At 47.1% G+C, this 25,006-nt stretch overlaps 1 protein-coding gene across 3 annotated transcripts in view; it reads right to left on the reverse strand.

The window, feature by feature from the left end:
• ISL2 (ISL LIM homeobox 2) overlaps positions 1-24,485 on the reverse strand; it is a 119,789-nt gene extending 95,304 nt beyond the window's left edge. Inside the window, exons 1-3 of one of the 3 annotated variants that reach the window (XM_085643689.1) lie at positions 23,569-24,485; positions 21,711-21,900; positions 13,476-13,744 (exon numbers count right to left, since the gene is read on the reverse strand). In XM_085643689.1, the coding sequence (XP_085499815.1) occupies positions 13,476-13,744; positions 21,711-21,900; positions 23,569-23,626 (517 nt within the window). In that variant the 5' untranslated portion in view covers positions 23,627-24,485. Of the gene's footprint in view, positions 1-13,475; positions 13,745-21,710; positions 21,901-22,187; positions 22,398-22,500; positions 22,545-23,568 lie in introns of those variants that run through there. The other 2 variants (XM_085643691.1, XM_085643690.1) reach the window with 2 other exon arrangements.
• Positions 24,486-25,006: the final 521 nt, after the last annotated feature.

The following is a 25,006-nucleotide window of genomic DNA, read 5'->3' on the forward strand; positions in this document are numbered from 1 at the left end:
ACAAATAAGTAAATAACGGTGTAATCGAATATAAATAAATAAATAAACAATGCTTAGCCAATTTTTGGGTCCCATCTTTTTTAAATGTGACCACAAGAAATTTAGGAAATCTAGTTGTTGTGTAATTGTCACATTTACAGGTGTAAATTCATCCGAATTCAGTGAAAGCACTGCAACCCGCAGCTAGCTCACAGCTCATCTAACTACTAGACACCAGAATATTCACTACTCTAACATTCCATGATACATCACAAGTAGGAAACATTCCTACACAGCTCCCCTTACAAAAGTGGAAAAGTAAAACATGTATACATACATATTCTAAAGCATAGCTGTATTGGATCACTTCTTCCAATTAGGGAATATAATAATAATAATAATAATCCACATTTGTAAAGCGCGAACAATCACCCGTAAGGGTCTCTAGGCGCTAGGGGCCGTTGGGAAGATTAAGCAAGCTATTGCCCAGAGTCACATGGTGCTGGGCTAATCTGCCGCCGGGGATCGAACCGTGAGCCCCCGGGTTCTGGAGTCAGTCACCCTGGCCGCTGCGCCACACCTCTTCCCCTAAGGTGGTCCCTTGGGTTCCCTGCTCTTCTACGTCTTCTGGGTCCATTCTCCACTTAAGTTGTGGTTCGCATTCCACTATTTTAGTATATGGTTTGGTGTTCCCTGGTAACCACTGTGTATTCTATGCTATTTGCGAAATCTATAGACAAAGTATTGTACCCAACAATTTCACAATACAAATGTGAAAAGATAACATATATACATAAATATTCTAAAACATATCATTTCTTTCACCCCTTAATTCCTCAGGCCCAACCACTTTGCTTGGACTTCCAAAACACCATTATTTCCCATCCTCCAACACAACTACATTCTTCTTTACTCCAGGGGGTGAGAATATTTGCTTCCCCCCATTTTTTTTTTTTTTACAATTCCTGCCTTCCTTGTCACCACTCCGTCTCCACGTTGCCAGTGCGTTTGATTCACACTTTTTTTGTAATCATATACTTGTTCCCTCGTTCTCCGTTTCTCTCCCACTCTTATTTTCATGGCCCTCCGATCAACCCACACTGGTTTCTTATCTTGTTTATTCATCCTTGTCATATGTTGTCATTTACACGCACACAGGTGTAATCTAATCTTCATTTATTCAGTAAAAGTACTGCAACCTCCAGCCAGCTCACAGCTCATCTAACCGCCAGCCACAAGCATAATGACTGCTCTTACATTCCATATTACATCACAAGAAGGAAACATTCCTACACAAGTCTATAGGGAAATTAAAAAAAATCCCGATCGTCACACGGCCCTTTGACAGACTATTGGCGACGGGGCAAAGGAGATCTATACCAGGCCAGAGCCTTGCATGCAGCTGACTGCCCCAGCCCCGCCAGCCTTACACAGGACCTGGGATTTCATTATATCTCCCTATTTCTCCACAGGTCAGTTTACCAGCAAGTACGGACACAGGGCCGTTTCTACCATTAGGCAAGACTAGGCGGCCGCCTAGGGTGGCAAAAGGGAGAGGGTGGCATACTCAGGGTTATTTTGTTAGTGAGATTTCTATTTTCAATTTTCATTTTTTAAAGGTGAATTTTATTTTTTGTATTTTTATTTTAGCCTCTGTTGAATATTCCACTTTGTTTTCAGATCTATAATGCCTTATATTCCCCACGGTTACACACAGAGAGAACCAGCCTTTACCACAGGGACTACTGTCAGCTGCCCAAAAAGATCTGATGAAAGGATGAAACCAGTGTTCTAGGGGAACAAATGGTCTCTGTCCCGCGAGAATAAAGCACTTCCTTTTTAAAGCAAAATTATTTACTATCCAATCCAAAGGCCCAGCAAAATATACTGCAAACGTCCTATGCAGCTGTTTTAGATCACCAGCCTACTGGAAGCATTTCACACGAGGACGTGTGTCATGAGTAATGTTTGAGTGTCTGACGTGACGTCCTTAGGAATGCCATGGTGCTGTCTGTGATGTCATAGTGTAATGTATAATGGAAGCAGTAAAAGTATCTATAAAAGTCCCCTTATGTCAATTGTAAAATCACGTGGGATATCATCAATAATGAAATGTAGTGTCTTGTGTGATGTCAGCAATGCAGTTCAGTGTTGTATGCAATATCGCCCATAATGTTATTCACACTGGCACGTGTGATGCCCTAGGCAGCCTCCCAGTGTCATGCGTGAGGTCACTAGTACTCCTATAGCGTGATGTCACTTGCGACCCGTAGTATTATGTGTGATGTCATCAGTAATGGTATAATGCAGGGGTTGTCAACCCTTTCTGTAATAAGAGCTACTTATGTTCCATGGAAACCATTTAGAGCTAATAATGTTAGTGATGTATGAGTGAACACCCCGTCCAGGATTGTCAGCAGTGATCGCATCAGTGTATGAGGCGGGGTTTCCAGCACCAATAATATTAGTGATGTATGAGGGAACACCCCATCCAGGATTGTCAGCAGTGATCGCATCAGTGTATGAGGCGGGGTTTCCAGCACTAATGAAAAAAAAATCTTTGAGGATGACTGTGCATAGGTAATACATAAGAGGCATAGCTGCAGCCCCCTGGCACCAAGGTAAGAATATGAGTCATAAACCTCCCAACTCAAATATAGCTTTAAAAACATTTTGAAAGCACAGCTATCTTTTGCCAAAATCAGCTTATGGGTTCTAAATATAGACGCATTTTCACTTGAAAACATGCTCTTAAATGTTAGTATATATATATATGTAATAATTCAACCAAACCATAGCTTCAGGCCGGGCTGAACACAGGAGAGCGACTGGGAGCTCGCGAGCTACTCACCTGGTATCATGTGATGTGTGATGACATCAGCAATCGTAGTCTAATGATACCAATAGTGTGTCATTGAGATGGTCATGTGATATCAAAAATAGTGTCAAATATGCAGCCACCAGTAATGCCACAGTGCCATGTCATCACCTGTAAAGTCAGTGTGCTATCAAGATATTTTGTATCAATCTATGATGATATTAGAGATGTCTGTCCTGAAGTCATGCAAGGTCAGTCACATTGTTGTGTCATCAGCATTATCACGTATGATATGCCACTCATAGTGTCATGATGCCCCTAACCCTATAGGTGTGATGTCATCAGTAATGTCATGTGTGATGTCACCCATAGTGTCATGTGCAATATCACTCATTGTGTCATATGCAATATCACTCAGTGTCATGTGTGATGTCATACACAGTGAAATGTGCAATATCGCTCATAGTGTCATGTGTGATGTCACTCATCGTGTCATATCCGAGGTCACTAATTATGTTCATGAACAGTATGCATAATACTAAATGTCTTTTTATTGTTTTCAATGCTTGCCTGGATTGTAAAGTGCATTTGCACCCATGTGACTGGGGAGTGGAAACGTGCAATACAAATGAACACTGAAATGTATGGTGATATAACCTGTAAAGGCGAAAGGATGGGATGTCAGAAGAACGCCATTTATTTCTGATCTCTATCAACTTGAATGAATATTTGTGATTAGATATATGTGTTTTTAATGACCAACCTTAAAGTCCAGTAAACATTTGCAATAATCACATTTTATGCAAGCGGTGAAGACACCTTAGATTTGTCACACAGGTTGTGGGGGAGGTCTAAAGTGGGGGTAAGAAACCATACAGAAATGTAATCACACATGAATGAAATTCACCACAATAGAAACATTCAAATGCAACACCTCTGACTATCACAGGGGTAATACTTACTTTATGGGTAGCTGGCTGTGGGTGCTGTCTTTGCTAACCCGGTCTTGTTACATTTCTTGTTAAATGTGTTATAAATGTGGCCTTATGATCCCAAAACACTAAGGGCCACATGTATCGAGTCTCTGCGTGCTCTGTCACAAAAAGAGACGCAAACCAAAGTAGCCCTAAAATTACACAAAATGGTGTCCTGTGGTACTTTGCCTCACAGGAGCAGCCCATGTGTGGCACACGGATGTGGGCGTTTCCGTGCATCAAATCTGGATTATGACTCGCATCTCTATCTACAAAAAGAGGCAAACAGGGTTTTGCGCAGAATGTATGTCTGCGAGAGGCAAGCGTTAGGTTTGAGGAAAGTCCTCTTTTCTAACTCTGCACGTGCGCTGTTCTGCTCTCAGCCGCCTGTGGGTGCGGCGCTGTGGCTTGTTGTGCACGACCCGCTGTTAAATTAAATAAAAGGTTATCTCCTGCATTTAAAACGCGGATTACGCTTGTGGGATAATTTGTCAGGTGCCCAGTATTAGCAGGCGGTTCAAAAGAAACCTGCACAAATATAAACACCCTTTTGGAACAGCGTTGCCAATAATTTCCCTTAAAGAGACAATGGCAGCCTGCAGGAGGCAAGAGGAGGTCTCCTCTCTTTGGGGGTGGTACACTCCAGGGAGCGCTGTGGGGGCACCGGCAGGTGGAAGGAGGGCTGGGTTTAGTTAAGGGTTACCCCTAGAGCTGAGAGGGGAGAGGGCCTGGTTCCTGGCACCCACCCCTATTTATGGGCCACAGGAGTGAAGAAAAGTAAAGGACACGGGCAAGAGGTTAAAGAGGAAGCAATATGAAGGAGCTCTGACATGACTGGGGGGGAATTTATAGGATTTAAACCTGGCTCGCTTATGTGTGTTTTGGTGGGAACTTTTGCTTCCAGGGAGATTTAAGGATTAGCATTTTTGTCTACCTCCAAATGCGACTTTTTAAACACTTCATGTACGGTTGTTATGAATTAAATGCTAAAAGATTATATTGCCTGATTCTGTCTCCACACTATTTTTTTCTTCCAGGTCCACATTCCTTCTGTTTTATAATATTTGCATGTTAATATAAATCTTGCCCATTAATGATGTTTAATAAATATATATATATATATATATAAATATATATGTATGTATATATATATATATATATATATATACACACAGAGAGAGATAGATATGCGCACATACAATCACATACACAAAGAGATCTGTGTGTGTCTGTGTGTATATACACACACACACACACACACACATATACATAAATATATTGTTATTAGCTTGTTCCCTAAAGCAGAACATGAGAAGTCACCACGCCAGGAAAAGATATTCTTTAATTCAATATAAATTTATATAATAAAACAGAACATAGTCGACTATATCAATGAATGAATCAACTTGGATTTGTAGCGCATGCCCCATCACCCGTGAGGGCATACAGGCGCTGGGTTCTTGCTGGGATCAGTCAGAGAATAGAGGGAAAAAACAAGGAGAAAGCAATGAAAAAGGGGGGAAAGCAAGGAGGAGGCACTCAAAAAACGGAAACAGCAGTGGAAAAGCAAAGAGAAGGAACTCAAAAAACAGGGGGAAAAGCATGGAGAAAGGAGTGGAAATGAGGGAAAAGCAAGGCGAAGGCAGTGAAAATGAGGGGAAGACAAAGCAGGACAGGGAAAAGGCCCAGAGAAGGCAGTAGCACGGTGAGAGCAGGGCCTGAGACCTGCTGACTAGAGCAACTTTGTACAGTGATTGTCTCAGAAGTTGCACAGCATATGTTTGCCCTTAGTTTTCACTATGATTTTCAGTTGACCAATCAGCACATATTTGGGAGGCTAAGGTACTTTGTTTCAAATTTGCTGCAGATTGGTTGTCAGAGGATGCAAAGTTATTTACGGAGAACCAAAAGTAGCATTTGCCATAGGGAGTTTTGCTGTGCTCCACAACAAAAACTGCTAAATGAATTATGTTGAATGTGGCATAGAGTTAGAACCCTACTCAGAACAATTTTTTTTTTTTTTTAACTCTGGCCTCGAGACAGTTTTAGCTACCTCACCTACCTCATGTATTGAAACAATTCCCAAACATAAAATATATACAGCTATACATATATAAAGAGATTTTGGGAAACCATTTTCAACTATTGTTCTGTTCAGCTGTAATTCACATTTCACATCTTCATACCCCAGTATGAAGCATGCGGCAATGGTTAATGGTCCTTCGGCCATTGGCTCTCTCGCACTGAGTGACAGAATTCATGAGCACATCCTTTGCAGTGCCAGGACCGGTGGCCCAAGACCTTTCTTTGGCTGTGCTGTTTTGTTTTTTATTCTTTATCCTTTTTTCTTTGTGCCAATGAGAATTCTATTTTCCTGGGATGTGCATTAAAACTAGAAGGTGTTTCTGTAACACCTACTGTTTTATTTAAATATTATATGCGATGGTTAATTTTTTTTAATAAGTCTTTAGACCCTTGCTTAGCAACTGCGACTCGAACATTTTTGTTGTGGCCACCTTTTCTCAATGGATCACAAAATCTGTGATGAGGATAAAATATGGGGGGCGCTCCTGGATTCAAGGGGGATGAAGGGCTACTCAGAGGGTGCTGCATCCTTGAGTTTCAAATAGACCCATCACAGACTCTAGAGAGTTGCGGAAAGCATGCACTCTAAGATCAACTTTGTTTAGTAAGTATATCACTCACTTTACAACTGTGAGATGAGTGTCTGGTCTTATATCTTATACAGAAAAGTTAAGTTAAAAAAAGCATACTAAATGCTGGTCACTACAGCCCACGGAAGAAAAGTAAAACGTCAATCTAAATCTCCAAACTAAAAAATGCAAAAGCTGGACCCTGGAGGTAAACAAGAAAGCAAAGTGACCAAAATCACTAGATTTCAGAAAACCAAAAAACAACAGAAACAAGTTACAATTCTTTCTTAACATGCAGAGACCAAGCACACAAAAACTTTTACCTTGGACTAAAAATAAAATTCTCTGAAACTTTTGAACAGGCAGTTAACTACAGGATCCACAACACCCAATGTATTCTCGGTTACTTGGTGTGAAGTGCAGGCCCTCAAAGCCAATAGGCCTTGTCTTGATAAGCTACTGAATGGCTATTTGTTTTTTAGTTGTAATTATTTGTAAGCCAGAAAAATAAAAGGATGGGAAAAAAAGAAAACATGCTGCCTAAATATGGTGGGCATATGCTTGCAATATGATTTTTAAATATAACAAATAACCATTGCATAGAATAGTTCTGATGCTTCCTGGGAGGAAAGCGTACTTGGAACATATATTTTAAAAAACGTTTACGTTGTAATGCACATCAGAGGAAAGTATGATTCTTTGCGATACAAACAAAGGGTACTGTTGGCTTTTAATTTCTGTAATCTCAAAGCATAGTTTAAACAACAAAGATGACTAAAAGGATTGAAAATGATAAAGCATGCACAGGAGAAATCAATGGCAAAGTATTGACCACCAGCCATGACTTTGAAGTGAATTTTTTTAAGCAGAAGAGTAGAGTGAAAATCCATCAATCGTAGTGTAGGAGAGTCAATGTCTGAAGCAGCCTGGCCCATTGCCCCACACTGTATGCTGCTGTGGGTCGAAGCAAAATGTGGATGAAGGCCGTACAGACCATTGGATGAAGGTGGGTGACCGAAAGCCCCTCTATTTATATCTATATATATATATTTTATTTATACATTATTTTGATTACATTAGGCTGGCAAGTTAGCAAATTTGTCTGTAGTCAGACCTAAAAAAAAAAAGAGTATGGCGAACGGGACAAAGCTCCTACACAAGCTTGGAACCTCGAGTTCTGCACACATATCCGTCCAGGTCATGGGTGCATACGAGAACCCGTGGGACATTTTAAAGTCCATGCACCACATCAAGGAAAGTGGCGCAAATACTGCATTCCCGCAGAAGTTGAAACACCAAACCAGTAACTCTGGCAAAGAGATAGGAACTAACTCATATAAAGGCAATCTTAATCCGAGGTACCCTTAAATCCCCCAACAAGAGGAGAAGAGGTGCCTAACCTACTTAGAAAACGCCTTGAAGAAGAAGGGCCCAGTGTGCAGGAATACGCCCTTAGTGCAGTACAACAAACTAGACTGTTAGATTACTTGGACTAAACTTAGCTTGTAGAATATCTCAATGTGGTCGAATACCAAAATCACAGGCAAACACTGACCAAAGGCAAACTGGGTGGCACAGGATGGAAACAGAAACTGGCCAACAAAGTTCATACCACAAACCCAAAACTTATAGAAACCATCATTAGCGTGTTCCAGGGGGGATAAAAAAACACTTGAGAGACAGTTTCTCCACCACTGCCCCACCTAAAAAGACATTCTTCATATTCTGCAGGGAAGGAATACTTTTTTTCCAGTAAAACTCAATAAGAAAACCTGTGTCTCCCCCAGGAGACCTGCCATCGACAGCAGAGAGGGAAACAAAATATGCCCATGCATGCCACCGAGCGAGAGACCGGGCATAAAAACAACATGGACTTTGAAAATGTCTGAATACTGAAATTAACACAACTCTAGAGAATATAATAGTTTGTGTATTCTAGGCATTTACTTAGGTAACCCTTGGGTATCATGTATTGGAGTATTGTACTGAATTTATTGGCGGCTCATTGGTCTGGCTGTGGGGAAATACAGGGCTGGGCTGGGTGGAAGTACTGTTCCCAGACTCCACCTCTGCACGTGCCCAGCAGGCTCTGCTTCAGAGGCACCACTTAATTGTCAGCAAATAGGGGGAGGGATACAGGGACTGAGAACTAAACCTGCACAGTGGGGGTTTTGAGAAATGTACTCAATGTTCTTAAAATGACCAGAAATACTAAGAACGCAGACTATTTGCATACTCTGTCTAATCAATAACTGACCAGATGTGCCTACAGATATTGTGCAGCTGTAGAGGAACTGGGAGAGCTAGTATTGTGGCTTCTGAAGTCCAGTGTTGGGAGCCAGAGGGACATGTCTCCTGTTGCTGTCAGGGCTAGTGTTGCGTGGACAGTGTCAGGATGTTGGCAGTATAATATTAAGGGACTGATGTGGCTAGTTGTTTTAGGGCTCTGGAGACTAGTTCAGTTGGGCTCGGGGGCTAGTATGAGACCTAGTTGTGTTGGGCTGTAACCTCAAGTGATGTGGTTTCACTGAGTTCTACTGTTGTGAGGCTGCGAGATGGCGTGTTGCTGGGCCATGCGGACAGTGTTGTTGGCTGTGAGGTGTATTTTGAGGTTCTGCGCGGCTAGTGTGATACTTGGGTAGGTAGGGTTGTGGGGCAGTGGGGGGCAAGTGTTGGGCAAATGTGGGTATTGGTGTTGTGGGGCTGAAGGGCTCGTTTTGAGGCCCTGTGAGGGTTAGTTTCTTGGACTATGAGGGCTGGTGATGGGGATTCAGGGGGTAATATGGTGTCAGCGGGAGCTCACTGGGTTAAGCCTTCCCTTTAACACATGACCCATTTGGGAGGTTCAGTAAACTATCGTCCCAGCCACGAAGAATTCACCATCCCAATTTTCATTGTAAATTTCGGCCGCAATAGCTAGGAATATTTAAAATTTGTTGTGTAAAGTGAAATGGCAATATGGAGAGGGAGAGATAGATTACTGGTGTAGTTAAAAATATAAATACAATTACAATACAAATGTTGTATGTGTTGGTATACATATTAAAGAATTTCTGTATATGTACTTTTATTACGTCTGTCTTTATGTATAGATGAATACTATATAAATGTACCTCCCCGTATGGTTATTACAGTGCATTGCACATAGAAAAATACTTGTGTGTTAACAGCACACATACGTGTACACTATCAAAATTTATACCTATGTAAATGTCTTGTTTCTGTGTGTTTTGTGTTACCATGTATTCCTATTTAAATAAAAATAAAAAAAATTATGCTGCGTGTGTGTTGCACACATCTATGTGCCTAAAGTAATTGTACATATAAGTACTGATATCTGCTCATCTATATTAAAAGTATATGTAATAAAAGTGCATAGATGTGTATGTTTGTAATAATGGCCTGGGTTACATATCGCCTAGTACCGTCGTCTACTATCTCAATGGTACTTAATTTACAGGCCTCGGAAGCAGCGAGAGGCAGAGGTGGCCAAGCCATAGCTCCAACTTGTGACCAGCGAGCATTTTAAATCACTGAGCCACCTTGACAGTTAATTTAATACTATAGTAATTGTATGTGTGTGTGTGAATTAAAAGTTTATGTATGTGTCTGTGGATATGTAGTGTGCGCGCGTCAACTGTTTGTCCAAGCAGCCACTCCCTCGTATGAACAGCCCATCACTGTAAACCAATAACTAATTGTATTACAGATAGGTCACTTTTATAGTAAAAGCCTGCAGCTTGAGGTGTAGCACGCCTTACGTGTTGTATTTGGCACGATGCATCCAGTATGCGCCTTGGTTTTTTAGTGCATCGCTAACAAAACACCTGGAAAGCATGGGTCCATACACAATCCCTGTGGCAGAGTGAGGCAGTGTGAGGTGGTGTTGTGTGAGAGCGGGACAGAGGGATTGGGGTGCATCAAACACAGAATGGGGGCTGCAGGAGTAGGGGTACTAAAGAGACTGTCCCTGACATGGAGAATAACACATTCACAGGCCGCCAAGGAGAAGCTGGGCGAGGCCACAAACGCCCCATCAGAAGCATACAGAATAGTCATTGGGGTATAGCGCTGACCTGCTATAGGACCACTATAGTCAGTTTAACTTCCCAAATGCCAGAGGGAATTCAACATCTTACCTCTGGAATCACTTCTGAAACGCTTTGCCAAAGTTCACCCAATTTTAAATTACCTCCAGAAAAGTAAGTTGCTTAAATATCTCACTTTTATCTAACACCAGTCAAAGATATTATAATGTACAACAGATTTGTAAAGTTCTGTAATAGTGTGTGTGTGTACACACATGTTTGCACACTAATATTTGACTAGCTACTCTCCTGTCTTATGTTTAAATGCTGCTCACAACATTCGGTCAATGCTTTTAGGGACTGCGATGCAGGATAATGTATGCTTTTGTTAAAACTCGTTTGTAAGTAAATATATATCTATTGATAGAATATTTACTTATAAATTGACTGCTGTCAACATACATGCTAATATTACAAATAAACAAAATACCCAAGTAAGAAATAACTATGAATAGCTTCATATATATGTATGTATTGTACCTAGTCTGAAATATGCTATTTATTACCATTGCTAGGTCTGGAGGGAAGCCATGACTGTCGACACACAAAGCCTCAATCACTCCCACAACAATGAGTTGCTGTTATCAATCATGACAGACCCGCGGTTCTTAACCTTCTGGTGTCTGTGGACCCCACCGAATCACATCTGGAAGCCGGCGACCCTGCCTGAGCAATCTCTACGATTTAAACGTTAAAAAACATACAGCAACAAGAATACACCAGTACACAAACTTCCAACATATTTTTTTACATCTCAAACACAAAATATAAAAAAAAAATAGAAGTTTAATTTTAGTGAGAAAGTTGTAACATTCAATATTTTATTTCAACTCTACATGACGAAGTGCTATGCGATGCTCTAGCCTATTAATTTAGCTTTTTAACTCCCAATCCTCGCTCTCTTTTTTTTTCTTTTTGTCAGTGCTTGTCAGCCTTCATTTGAGGTTACCAATCCTTCATCCTAGCTTCTGTTTGCTGGACTCCTACTGCTCCCACGAATCACGCGGGGTATATTCATCTCACTGTTTAGTCTCTGATTTCCAAAACCTTCACTGATCGTTTACATTTTTCATTTTACATTTTTCTTTTTTGTGTGTACATACTAATAATCTGCTAAATATATTTAACGTTGTAAACAGATGCGGACTTTCAGGGGTCCACGGGCCACCAGTTAAGAACCTCTGAGCTAAGCTATTTTTTCACGTATAGAAGTAACAAAGTTATTAAACCGAACTGCAGTTCAGAAGTTATATAAACTGTCCTTAAGAGTAGGCACCCAGTTGCCTTCCTCTGTAAAGTCACCGTAACATGGAATAAGCCAGGCAATAAGAAACTGTTTCTAAAGTCATTTAGGGTGTACTATGTAATAAATCAGAATTTGACTTTTGCACTACAATAATACATATGTGCTTATGTGCTTTTCAGTACCCTTAATCCAAATAACAAGCGTTATTGGGCTACATTTATTTTCTGTGATATTAAGAATATAGATACACATCTAGATACAGATATATACATTTAAATTAAGGGATTCAGATATAGTTACAGATATAGATATATCTATGTTTAAATGCCTTACTAAATCAATACATGTAAATACCACAGCTACATACATAATATGTAGTAAAACATTCTACTTTATAAACCTAAAAATCCATATCTCTTTCAATATATAAATGTGTGTGTACATGTGTGCTTTCGATGCATGTTCAGATAAAATGACATTGATTACACTGTTTTATAATTATGCTAAACGTGTATTGATATTTACATCAATGAGCATCAAATTTAAGTGCAGCGCTTATTGATTTAATTCATGAAGTGAGTATACCTCAAGCACATTTTAAAGATGTAAAAATAGCCATGGTCTGTATCTAAAATACATTCCAAACAATACATTTATATGCCTCAAAGTTGTCGTACTGTGACTAAAACACAGGGAGCACCTGCTATAGAACTCATGAAAGCAACCATCAGAGCGCGCCCCCCCCCCCGGGGGAGAATGGGGCAACTCAAAAAGTGCACCAGTTACACTTTATTTGGGACTATTCTTACAGCAGTGGTTTCAAAACCCGCTGCTCATGAGAATGATGTTACGAATCTTAATATATTTCAATATGTTTTGTAAAAGATGGGATTCCAATAAATTGTTACATTCAAGTATTCCGAACCCCAAAAATGTTTTTCCCCAAAATAATAATGTCTAGTGACTCTTACAAAGCACTCGACCTTTGGCTTCAAAGGTCATCGGAAACACAAGCTGACATTTCAGATACACGGCGGCTGCTCTCTTTAAGTTTTGTAGTTGATTTGAGACAAAGGTGCATTTGAGTATAGATGCAATGATGCAGTCCCAGCTGCGTGCGCTGCATGGATCAGTGCATACAGCGAGAGGTGTTGTGCACAGGGTACACTTAAAGGTTTTGTACGCTGTACTGTCTGTCGTAGAGATGCAAGGCCCTTGCCCTGGATTAGTGCACGGCATTGAACATTATATGAATGGTGCAGTGCAGGCTGCAGTACAGTGTGCTGTACATGCAGTGAGTGCAGTGTGTGTATAATGTAGGGGGCTGTGCAATGCAGACAGAGGGCCCGTCGCAGACACTCAGCATGGTTGGTATGGGGCAGAGAGAGGTGCTGTTTTCGTGTGGTGCAGGGCAGGATGTGCATGTTATACCGGGTACACTGCGGACCAGGCAGAGTACTTTGCAGACGTTTATGTGTCTTTGCATGAAGCAGTGCAGGGCAACTTGCATGTTGTACAATGCACGATGCGGTTAATCTGTGGGTTGTCTCGGGATGTGTTGTAGTGCATTGTGCATGCTGTGTGCGGTGCATGGCGCTGCACACTGTCCTGTGCATGTGGTAGGCGGTGCATGGCGCCCTCCGTGTGATGCTTGCCTAACGGTCGGGTTGGGTGCATTGCAGACGGTGCAGGCTCGCGCGCAGAGCTCGGTCTTACCTGTAAGGTGCAGGGCCCTGCCGCCCTGCAGGGGCCCCGGGCTGCTGGGGCTGGGCGGGCTCTCGGCCTGCCCCCGCTCCAGGAGGCCGTGCTCGGCCCGGCACAGCAGCTCGTGCTCCCGCAGGCAGAACTCGTCGCCGGGGAGCAGCTGGCGGCTGCAGAGCGAGCACCGGAAGCACTCCATGTGGTAGACGCGCTCGCGGGCCCGCATCACCAGGTCACTGCTGGAGAATCCCAGGCCGCACTGCGCGCACTTCACCCCGAAGAGCCTGGGGGGAAAGAGGAGAAGGGATGAGTGTCAGGGGCCAGAGGGGCAAGCCTACCGCACGCACCACACCTCACACACCACAGCGCACACCTCACACACCACAGCACCCTCAGTGCCTGTAACACCTCACCCCGAAGAGTCTGGGGGGAGAGAGGAGAAGGGATGAGTGTCGGGGGCCAGAGGGGCAAGCACACCGCACGCACCACACCTCACACACCACAGCGCACACCTCACACACCACAGCACCCTCAGTGCCTGTAACACCTCACCCCGAAGAGTCTGGGGGGAGAGAGGAGAAGGGATGAGTGTCGGGGGCCAGAGGGGCAAGCACGCCACATATACCATAGCGCACACCTCACATACCACAGCGCACACCTCACATACCACAGCGCTCACATCACACACCACAGCGCCCTCAATGCCTGTAACACTTCATCCCGAAGAGCCTGGGAGGAGAGAGGGGAGAAGGGATGAGTGTCGGGGGCCAGAGGGGCAAGCACACCACATACACCAAAGCGCTCACCTCACACACCACAGCGCACACCTCACACACCACAGCGCCCTCAATGCCTGTAACACTTCTCCCCGAGGAGCCTGGGAGGAGAGATGGGAGAAGGGATGAGTGTCAGGGGCCATATGGGCAAGCACACCACATATACCATAACGCACACCTCATACACCACAGCGCTCAACTCACACACCACAGCGCCCTCAATGCCTGTAACACTTCACCCCGAAGAGCCTGGGAGGAGAGACGGGAGAAGGGATGAGTGTAGGGGGCCAGAGGGGCAAGCACACCACATACACCAAAGCGCTCACCTCACACACCACAGCGCACACCTCACACACCACAGCGCCCTCAATGCCTGTACCACTTCACCCTGAGGAGCCTGGGAGGAGAGAGGGGAGAAGGGATGAGTGTCAGGGGCCAGAGGGGCAAGCACACCACATATAACATAGTGCACACCTCAGACACCACAGCGCTCACCTCACACACCACAGCGCCCTCAATGCCTGTAACACTTCACCCCGAAGAGCCTGGGAGGAGAGAAGGGAGAAGGGATGAGTGTCGGGGGCAAGCACAACACATATACCACAGCGCTCACCTCACACACCACAGCGCACACCTCACACACCACAGCGCCCTCAATGCCTGTAACACTTCACCCCGAAGAGCCTGGGAGGAGAGAGGGGAGAAGGGATGAGTGTCAGGGGCCAGAGGGGCAAGTACACACCTCACACACCACAGCGCACACCTCATACACCACAGCGCCCTCACTGCTAGTAACAGGCCTCCCTCATGGAGTGCACCACACCCCGAGAACCTGGGAAAGGATGAGTGAATGTGGGGGAGGGGGGGGCAGAGTGACAAGACAACCACACACCTCACACACCACAGCGTCCTCAACTCCAGTAACACCTCACCCCGAAGAGCCTGGGAGGAGAGGGGCGGAGAAGGGATGGGTATCAGGGGCCAGAAGGACAAGTACACACCTCATACACCACCACGCACTCACTGCTAGTAACAGGCCCCACTCATGGAGTGCACTTCACCCCGAGGAGTCTTGAGGGAGGGGAATTGTCTGGGACAGAGTGATAACCACACACCGCACACAGCGCCCTTACTGTAAGTAACAGACCTGAGGAAGTGCACCTCACCCCGAGGAGCCGGGGAGGGGTGGGGTGCGGATGAGTGAGTGTCAGCGGGGCAGAGTGACAACCACACACCTCACACAGCACAGCGCCCTCACTGCAAGTAACAAGCCTCCCTCAGGAGCCTGGGAGTACGGAGTGGAGAATATGTGAGTGTGATGGGCCAGGGGGACAAGCACTCACACCGCAGCGCCCTCACTGCAAGTAACAAGCCTCACTGAGGGAGCGCACCTCACCCTGAGGAGCCTGGGAGGGGAGGGAGGAAGGAAGAGTGAGTGTGATGGGCCAGAAGGACAAGCACTCACACCACAGAGCCCTCACGGCAAGTAGCAGGCCTCGGGGATGAGTGTCAGCGACCAGGGTGACGACAACATCCCACGCAACGCCGCCTCCACTACCGGATAATGTCTGTCAGCCAGTGCTGTGTGCACTTGACCCCTAGGCTAGGAGCCTGTGAGAGGGGGGCGAAGGGATGAGCGTCAGAGGTCAGAGTGTCGACGGCACAGGCACACACCGCCATCTGTGCAGGAGAAGCACAGTCGCCACTACGAGCACGCTGAAGAGCAGAGAGAGGGGTCAGGAGGTCGGGCTAGAGTGAAAAAACAACTCACACACCAGTACACCAACCTCCCTGCCACTACTGGGACACACCAGGCTACTCTGCGCTCATTTCGCCCTGGATAGCCCGGGAAAGGAGGGGGGGGGGGGGAGGTTCAGGGGTGGATGCCAGGGTCCTGGGCCCCCGTGGTGAAACCCACATATCACTACTCCAATCTCATGTCATTCCTGGTGAACCCCAGGTCGCAGTGAGTGCACCTCACCCCGAGGAGCCTGGGAGAGGGGGAGTCGGAGCTGCATGTCAGGGGCCTGGGCCGGTGTGGCAAAACTCTTCGAACTGCTACTGCTGGCTGGACAGATCTAGTTGTGTCCTTGCACTGCCCGGTATACCCTGAGGACAGACAGCGTCTCTTTACGCCCTCACGCCCCCAGACAGTGCACCTCCTGTTCAGGACTGGCACTGAATATTGCCCACCTGGGAGCGCGGTGTCCCAGCAATGCCCAGGCACCATTACGCGCACTGTGGCAAGTTGCACACAAGGCAACACAGTGACAGGTGTTGGGGTGACTGAGGGGCGGGGGGCTTACAGGGCGCTGCAGACAACTGCCCACCGTGTGTTCCATCTTATCATCTCACCAGCGCAAAACCCAACGCACGTCCCCAGGACGTCCCCATCGCCACACTGCGCGATTCCACAGATAGACTGCACTCTCGTATACACGTCCACAACACAGACAGGAACTCGAAAAATACTGCTCGGATTGTTGCAAAAGTACTGCTCTGTTTGCGCGCACTCGCCAAACGGAGAGGGATTCTACAGGCATACTGCACACCTATCCACACACTCAAAACATAGAGAGGAACTCTACAAACACAGTGACTGCACTATAAGGCACACAACAGCACAACACAAGAGGAGCTCAGCAAAAAGATCACACCGTTATCCGCAAAGAGGCAATCTAGAGAGCAACTTTGAATAATACTGGACTGTGAGATACACACTCAATATACATGGATTCTGCAAAAAGAATGGCATGTTAGACACACAATGAACACAAACAGCAACTACAGAAATAACGCACTGGTAGATACACACAACACACAGAGCAACTACAAATATACTGCATTCCAAACTCGCAACACAAGCGGGTTCTCTGTAAAAATAATGCACAATTAGCTACACACTGACAACACAAAGTGAAATGTGCAAAAATACTACAATCACCCCCACTCGCAACACAGGACGACTACAAAAATACTAAGTTAGTCACAAATTGAACAGAAAGGAGCGCTGCACAACACTGCAGTTAGACAAAATCTCACAGAACTATATGAATGTATTGCGTTGTTGGCGACACGCTCAGCAAGGAGAACTCCCGTAAATACCGCACTGTAAACAACAGTCCACTTTTCTCCACCTTTAATGTAACTATAAACTCATCAAATATTCATATCGGTTGTACCAAGGCAATTCCACCCAATAAACTATGCGGTTTAACTGTCATATTCAGAGCCCGGTGTCTTGTTGTTGTATTAACAGTGCGCCAAAGAACACACGCAAATATTGCGGGTAACGTTTTTAGAATTTTAGTTATAAACTGGGTAAAATAACAGTGTGTGTGTGTGTGTGCGTCCCTTTCCTAAAAGGTAAGCAATGCATTCATATTCACACTAGTTCTTCGTTCAATAGACACGTTAATTTTAATCCCGAGAATCTAACTGGAGTCTTTATTCAGCGCGTAATTTTTATTCCGGTATATTGCCAAGCCGAGGGGACATGCGAATTAAATGTATTTTCATTTCGACGGTAGCGATGCAGAACACCAACACCTTTAATTTTCATTTGCGCGTGACTGGTCTAATACCGTTTTAAGGAAAATAAACAGTGAAAAACCATAAGTGGTCTTTGAATTACGACACTTTGAATACACTCATATTTTCTCTGTTTGGCCAATCGTGGTTTGCGTATTGTGTATTTGTATCTAGCGTATACGGCATCATTCTAATGCAGAATTGTATTTTTAAGACTGCGTGTGTAATGCAGTAGTGCACAAGCTCAGCATTTCAACTCTGATTGGGTGAACCCATGCAGATGAGCATTTTAACTGTATTAAACAAATTGGGCTTATGCTTTAGTGCAGTATTTTAATGTGATATTAGATGTGAGGGACGCCTCACACGCACAGGTATTTGTACATAAACTACGATCTTCTAATCTGAACGCTACGCACGAGCACACACTGCACAGAAACCACTACAATTTACATTTAATTTTACGAATATAATGTTGTTCTGCAGCGTACGTTAGTCTTGGGGTATTGCGACTTCCAAGAATTGAATCAACTGAGGTTTAATCTGAGTAGCATCGAACAAAAAAAATCTAATAACACTTTATAACAAAAGTGCAATTTTAATGGTATTGAAAGTGCAACTCCGCACCGGGGAGATCGGCTCTTCTGACCACAATATCAGTGAGTGCCGGGGTGCCTATGTTGGTCTCTCACAAGTTTTAAAACAGGTCGAGTTTAAAGTTGATTTTAGGTGACCGAGGCGGCTCTCAGACCCCCCCCTTGTTTAAAAGTAAGTCGCCCCCTCCCCCCACTCCAGACCCTCCGGGCGAGTCGTTCAGTACTATTAAATATACACCCTGGAGATACTTATCTCTCGCGAGATATGATGCGTGACTGTGGCGTAAAATAGCCAATCTGGCTTTGCTTAAAATGAATACCACACTTCTTCAATACACGTTCGATGTCCAACTAATTGGGGAGACGGAGGGGGGCTGGCGCTAGCGATGAGGGGGTGTCCACAGCTCGCCACGAATGCGAGAGAGATGTACACAACCCAAATGCGTGTGCCCGCAGGCGCGCGGACAAACGATAATACCGTGCGCGCGACATATTCATACAGCCAACCTGACTGGAGTGTAAACTGCACAGATTTACTGATGCAACTATAAACTCAGAAATACTAATGAGATTAGTAGTGCAGCAAATAATTACGAGCAATTAGAACAGGCGCAAGTCTTTTTATGACCGGCCAATACTAACACCTGCCGTTTACAGCGCTCAGATACGAGAGAATTCGTTCTGAAGCGCTATATCAGTAAATATTGTTATTAACAACAAATAAGCTTGGGTGACTAATTGGGAGTGCAGTTGTCTTTCGAAACAAATGTGTGGGAGTCTAGAACGAGTAATAACGCATAAACTGCGCAGAGAGAGGACATCAGATCGTGTCACCCCTTCAACATGGCGTAATATTTACCTAAAATATAAAACACTTTCAGCTGTCCTGCTAGTAACCCTTCTTCCTACTATGGGAAAACAGTTGCTTTTTAAAAAACGGACTCTCTTTTAACCATTAGCCCCAAAAGGATCGCTACGATAAAACCCCTTATCTGCCGATAGTTTTCCACATGAATATAGAAAGCTTTTATTCCAATCTTACGCTTTTGCTAACCAAAAAAGAAAATACTTATTTGAAACGTTAGTTTGATTGTTTTACAACTGCGCAATATGCCTAGGCTACCCTTTGCATTTTAATGCAAATAAAAACAATATGTAGATTAGATTCATTAATGAATTACCCGTGAGTTTTACTGCTGAGAGCAGGCTCCTTGCGCCAAAGGGCTCGCGCTGAATTTTAGTGTTGTCATGCTAATATGGCCCTGCAGAAAATGGCCGCGTATCTCACATATTTTTAACTGTACATTACAGGTGGCCACCCAAACATTTGCGACCCGGCCGGGACTCCGGTGTTGGCGTTCACTTGGAAAAGAAGGTGCAACAGACACACTACATGCAGGCCACAGCACATCGGAGGGACTTGCAGCCCGGACACGCACTACAGGACACGCAGGCCGGACCTCACACCACAGGACACGCAGGCCGATCCACACACCACAGGACACGCAGGCCGATCCACACACCACAGGACACGCAAACCGATCCACACACTACAAGACACGCAGGCCTATTCACACACCACAGGACACGCAGGCCGGACCACAGGACACGCACTACAGGACACGTAGGCCGATCCACACACTACAGTACACGCAAACCGATCCACACATCACAGGACACGCAGGCCTATTCACACAATACAGGACACGCAGGTCGATCCACGCACCACAGGGTACGCAGGCCGATCCACGCACCACAGGACACGCAGGCCCATCTACACACCACAGGTCACCCAGATCGATCCACACACCACAGGACATGCAGGCCGGACACGCGCCCCAGGACATGCAGGCCTAGCCACACACCGCATGAAAAGAGTCACAAACCAAAGGGCGCGCATACCAAACCATCTACAACAGGACACACACATCACAGGATGTAAACATCACAGGCCACACAGACCACTGCACTCATCACAGGACAGGCACGCCATTGTACAAACCACAAGACAAACACTGGAGAAAGATGTTCATGTGTGTTATCTAAACGATTAGACACAGAAGTGTGACAGGCATCCTCACAGAGAGTGGGTTGGCAGAGAGGGGATTTGAGAGGAGGTCGTGCAGAGAGAGGCGGCTGGGCTCGTCGGCGTCTGCTACAGAGCCGGGGCGGCGTGCAAAGGGCTCTACAGGGTGTCTATGCAGCGGGACTGTGAAGAGGGGCATCAGCGCAGGGACCTAGCACGGCGTCTCCGTCTGATGGTCTGTGGGGAGCTCTACAGCAGGAGCTGTGCTGGTGGGTCTGTGAGGAGAGGCGTGCGGCCTGGGCCCTGTGTAAGGAGGTTTGCAGACAGGTGTGTGTCTTTGTAGAAAGGGTTGTGTACAGGAGACTGCAGTAGAGTTCATACTGGGGTGGGATTGTGAAGCTGTGCACTGTGTTGTGCAGAAGGCTCTGTGCAGAGAGGTCTGTGGAGCGGGCGTATGCGGGGGTGTGCAAAGAGCTTCACAGGCGGGGTGCTTTGTCCGACGTTGTTCGGGCCGCGCTGAGTGGGGGACAGTTTAGAGACATCCTTTCAAAGGCCTCTGTGTATGGGGTGTGTGGCAGGGGTTTGTGGAAAGGAGATGTGCAGATGGAGCCCCACAAAAGGTGTGTGTGTCTGGGATTGTGCAGCAGTTGTGTTGATGTGGCTGTGTGTGGAACTGTATGTACAGCCGACCACGCGCAGCGCAGGTGCTGTGGAGAGGGCCATGAGGGGGTTATCGTGAAGGGGTGTGCAGAGGGGTCCGCGCATTCTGCGCAGCGTGGCTGTGGGGGTTGTTCTGAAAGACCCGCGCAGCGCAGGTGGTGTGGAGAGGGGCCCGTGCTGCGCGTGTACTGTGGAGAGGGGCCCGCGCAGCGCGCGTGCTGCGGGAGGAGGCGCGAGGTTGCATGACAGACCCACGCAGCGCAGGTGCTGTGGAGAGGGTCCCGCGCGCATGCTGCGTGGAGGGGGCGCGTGGTTGCATGACAGACCCGCGCAGCGCAGGTGCTGTGGAGAGGAACCCGTGCAGCGCGTGTACTGTGGAGAGGGGCCAGCGCAGCGCGCGTGCTGCGGGAGGAGGCGCGAGGTTGCATGACAGACCCACGCAGCGCAGGTGCTGTGGAGAGGGTCCCGCGCGCATGCTGCGTGGAGGGGGCGCGTGGTTGCATGACAGACCCGCGCAGCGCAGGTGCTGTGGAGAGGGACCCGTGCAGCGCGTGTACTGTGGAGAGGGGCCAGCGCAGCGCGCGTGCTGCGGGAGGAGGCGCGAGGTTGCATGACAGACCCACGCGGCGCAGAACAGCTCGCGCACGGAGCGGCGCTTCACCTGATGTAGTCCCTCTTACAGTAGGTCTTCCCGTCCCGCACGAAGCACGTGCACGTCTCGTCCAGGTACTGGCTGCACTCGGCGCACTTGAGGCAGGCTGCGTGCCACTCCAGGTCCGGGGACACGCGCATGATGAACGGGTCGTGGATCTGACTGCCACAGCCGACGCACAGGGCCAGGGCGGGCTTCTCTAGGGGGAAGGAACAGAGAGGTCAGACCCCGGCCGCTCTCCCTCACCTGGAGCGAGAGCCCCCCTCCCCCGTACACTTAAAGCCGAGAGTCTGACCCGGGCTCCCCCTACCCTCCATGCACACATGCGGACCGTCTACCACCCCCTCTACTACAGATACCCAGAGCAAGCGAGCGTCCACAAACAACAGACACTAGAGGTAGAAGGGTCTGACCCGGCCCGGACCATCCATATCTGGATCAGAAGTGGGGAGACCTCCAAGCAACTGCACCCCACCCACAACTCACCCTCCGTAAGACTGGCCGGACCACACACTCCAGCTCTGCTCAGGAAAGCCACTATGTCTTCAGCAAGACAGGCCAGACACCGGACAGCTCCACTTCCCCCGACCCCTCCACGTCATCAGACAGACTGGCAAAGCCGTGGGTATCCCCGCGACTCTCACATCTAGAGACCGGGATGGGTATGTAATGGCAAGCCCCGCGCTTGTCACACAACGACGCCAGGGTCAGACGCCAGACACTCCGGATACACACAAATGCAGCTTGTGAGGTAGCGCCCCCCCCTCCCATCTCAACGATACTGACCAGCCTCACACACCTGAAGTTATGGAGCTGAGCCCCCAGGAAATTCCAACTCACACCCAGCCCTCTTCATCTGTGAGACTGGTCAGAACCCAGCCATCATACCACAAGACCCCCTCCCCCACCCCGGCAAACCACCGCTTCTTCAGTAATCCACATCCGGCCCCAGCCTACCCCCCCTAGCCTCAACCCCCCATTAGTAAGACTCCTTTGACCAAAACTCAGGTCAGACCCCGGGCAACCCCTTTACAACTTCAGCAAAAGAGGTCAGACACCGGACAAAGCTCTCACCTCGTCAGAGCAGGTCAGCGACTACCCCCGCCCCATCCCACGCCACCCACGTGCGTGTGTGTAAGCCACTACTCCAAAATCTTCATTAAATCAGAACCGGTCACAGGTACACCCCAAAGAAGCCCTGGTCCCATGTTCAGATTGCAAAGAAAACATCGCGAGCTTTCATCCTTGCAGCAAGGCTACACACACACACACACACCCGAAGAAATACAGTCAAAGTTCCCAAATGCACCCCAAGTGGTGCCTGCTGCCCCCTCCCTTAATACAGACATGGAAGCTATCAGAAGTCCCCCCCCCCCCCAAAGTAGGTAGTCACCCTGCGTGTGACATGAGTCGGGAGCATGAAAACTCTGCTAGACACCACCAACTCAGATGCCACATGGCATGATCCGAGGGCACCCCTCCGCCCTGTGCCCAGTAAATCACGACAGCGGTAAGAAGCTATTTGAGTAGAAAGGGGGAAGAGGGACCGCTGTGGTATACACAACCGACCCCGCACATTTGGAAACTTGGGGCGTTTTCGGTCTGCTTGATACACACCAATAGGTGCCAAGAGAAGTGCTAACAACAAAAAAAGTCAGAAAACAATGAGCGGAGAGCGCATCTTTGCCCTAAAAAAAAATGCACAAAAGCGCGTCCTTGAAATGCGATGTTTGGAATGAAAAAGCTCGTCCATGCGCTGTAAAGCAGGGAGGCAGCTCTGAATAAAGAAAACATCGGCAAAACAAGTTTAACTCGCCCAGGAAACAATAACAGCGGCTAAAGGCAGGAGGGAGCGTCAGGCACTTACTCTTGGGGTGCTCTCCCATAGCCCCCAGGACAGGACACTGAAAGCTGAGCTCCAGCATCGGGCAGACAGGCAGTCTGTGCAGAGGGCACAGCCCGGGCTGTGCAGGCTGAGCTGTGCTGGAGAGATGGAGGGTCGGTGTGCAGTGGTGTCTGCAGGAAAGATGCAGCCCGGGGCTGCCTGTGCTTCACTGTGGCCTGGGCAGGGCTGTTGCAGGCAGTTTAACCGTATGCAGTGATTGCAGGCAGAGCTGGAAACTGTGCAAAGATGCTGCAGGCAGAGCTGTGCAGACGGAGTTAAGCTGCGGCGGAGGGCGCCAAAGCTCGAGGAGTGCAGGTAAAGTCACAGTTGGTGCACCGTTGCTCCGCAAAGAGCTGTGCTGGTAACGCTGGAGCATGTGCAGTTCTGTTGCAGCTTGAGATGTACAGGCAAGTTTGAATCTGACGCAGAGACGCTGCAGCTTCTGCTGTGCAGGTACCGTGAAATCTTATTTATGCAGGATGCTGCAGGTACGGTTAAATATAATGCAGGACGGGTGCAGGTTGGTCTTTGCAGGCACTACCGGAGCTTACGTAGAGATGCTGCATGAAGTCGAATATTATGCAGGGACGGTATTGCAGGACATCTTCAAGCTTGTTCTAGAATACTGCAGCTTGTTCCCAGCTTCCAGGCTGAGTTGATTTTTATGAAAAGTTGCTACAATCAAATGTGATGCTTGAATTAGGATACTGCTCTTGAAAATACGGTGGTTTTAAAGGAATGCCAGAAAGCAGCAGTTTAACCATGCAGGCAGAAGTCTTGCAGGGATGTTGCAGTTTTAAGAGTGAAGTAGTTGCAGTCTGTGCTGGTAGCGCTGCAGTAGACGCAGGGGGAGCTGCAGGTCCAGCCCTGCTGTCTGTTCACCACACACTCAAGCAGGACTTGGTGCTGCAAGTCCAGCCCTGTCCCAGACAGAGAGTGACGTCAGCACGCACGCCCAGCCAGGCCCAGCTAGAAGGGAGTCCTCCCCGCGTCACGTCACATTGGGTGTGTCAGGAGAGATGATTGGACGAAGAGGGCAGAAGGCGTTACTTTACTGGCGCAGGCCACACCCCTTAGCATCAACGTTCCCTCAAAAGTCACCGCTTCACGGTGAGAGAGCGGCTGTACCATCTTAGAGGGTATGCTCTTTGTAGACAGGCGTAGGAGAGAGAGAGAGAGAGTAGGGGGTAAAAGTTACCCACATATGGGCAAAGGTGGCACGGTGTATTTATTTGTTCTTATTTCTGCGCAGTAAGCCACAGAAGACGTGCCTTCATGGGAGCAGCGCCGTAACACAGGCCCCTGCTGCTCTGTGGTGAAGGGAGAATCCACCCCTTGGTAGAGGTCTTCGAGCTAACAAATTAACATAGGACCTGATGTACGACCTGTTTTTGCATGCGCAAACGGGTTTGCGACCCAT

Source organism: Triturus cristatus, chromosome 3_1 (assembly GCF_964204655.1).
Source record: "Triturus cristatus chromosome 3_1, aTriCri1.1, whole genome shotgun sequence".
Classification (NCBI taxonomy): Eukaryota; Metazoa; Chordata; class Amphibia; order Caudata; family Salamandridae; genus Triturus; species Triturus cristatus.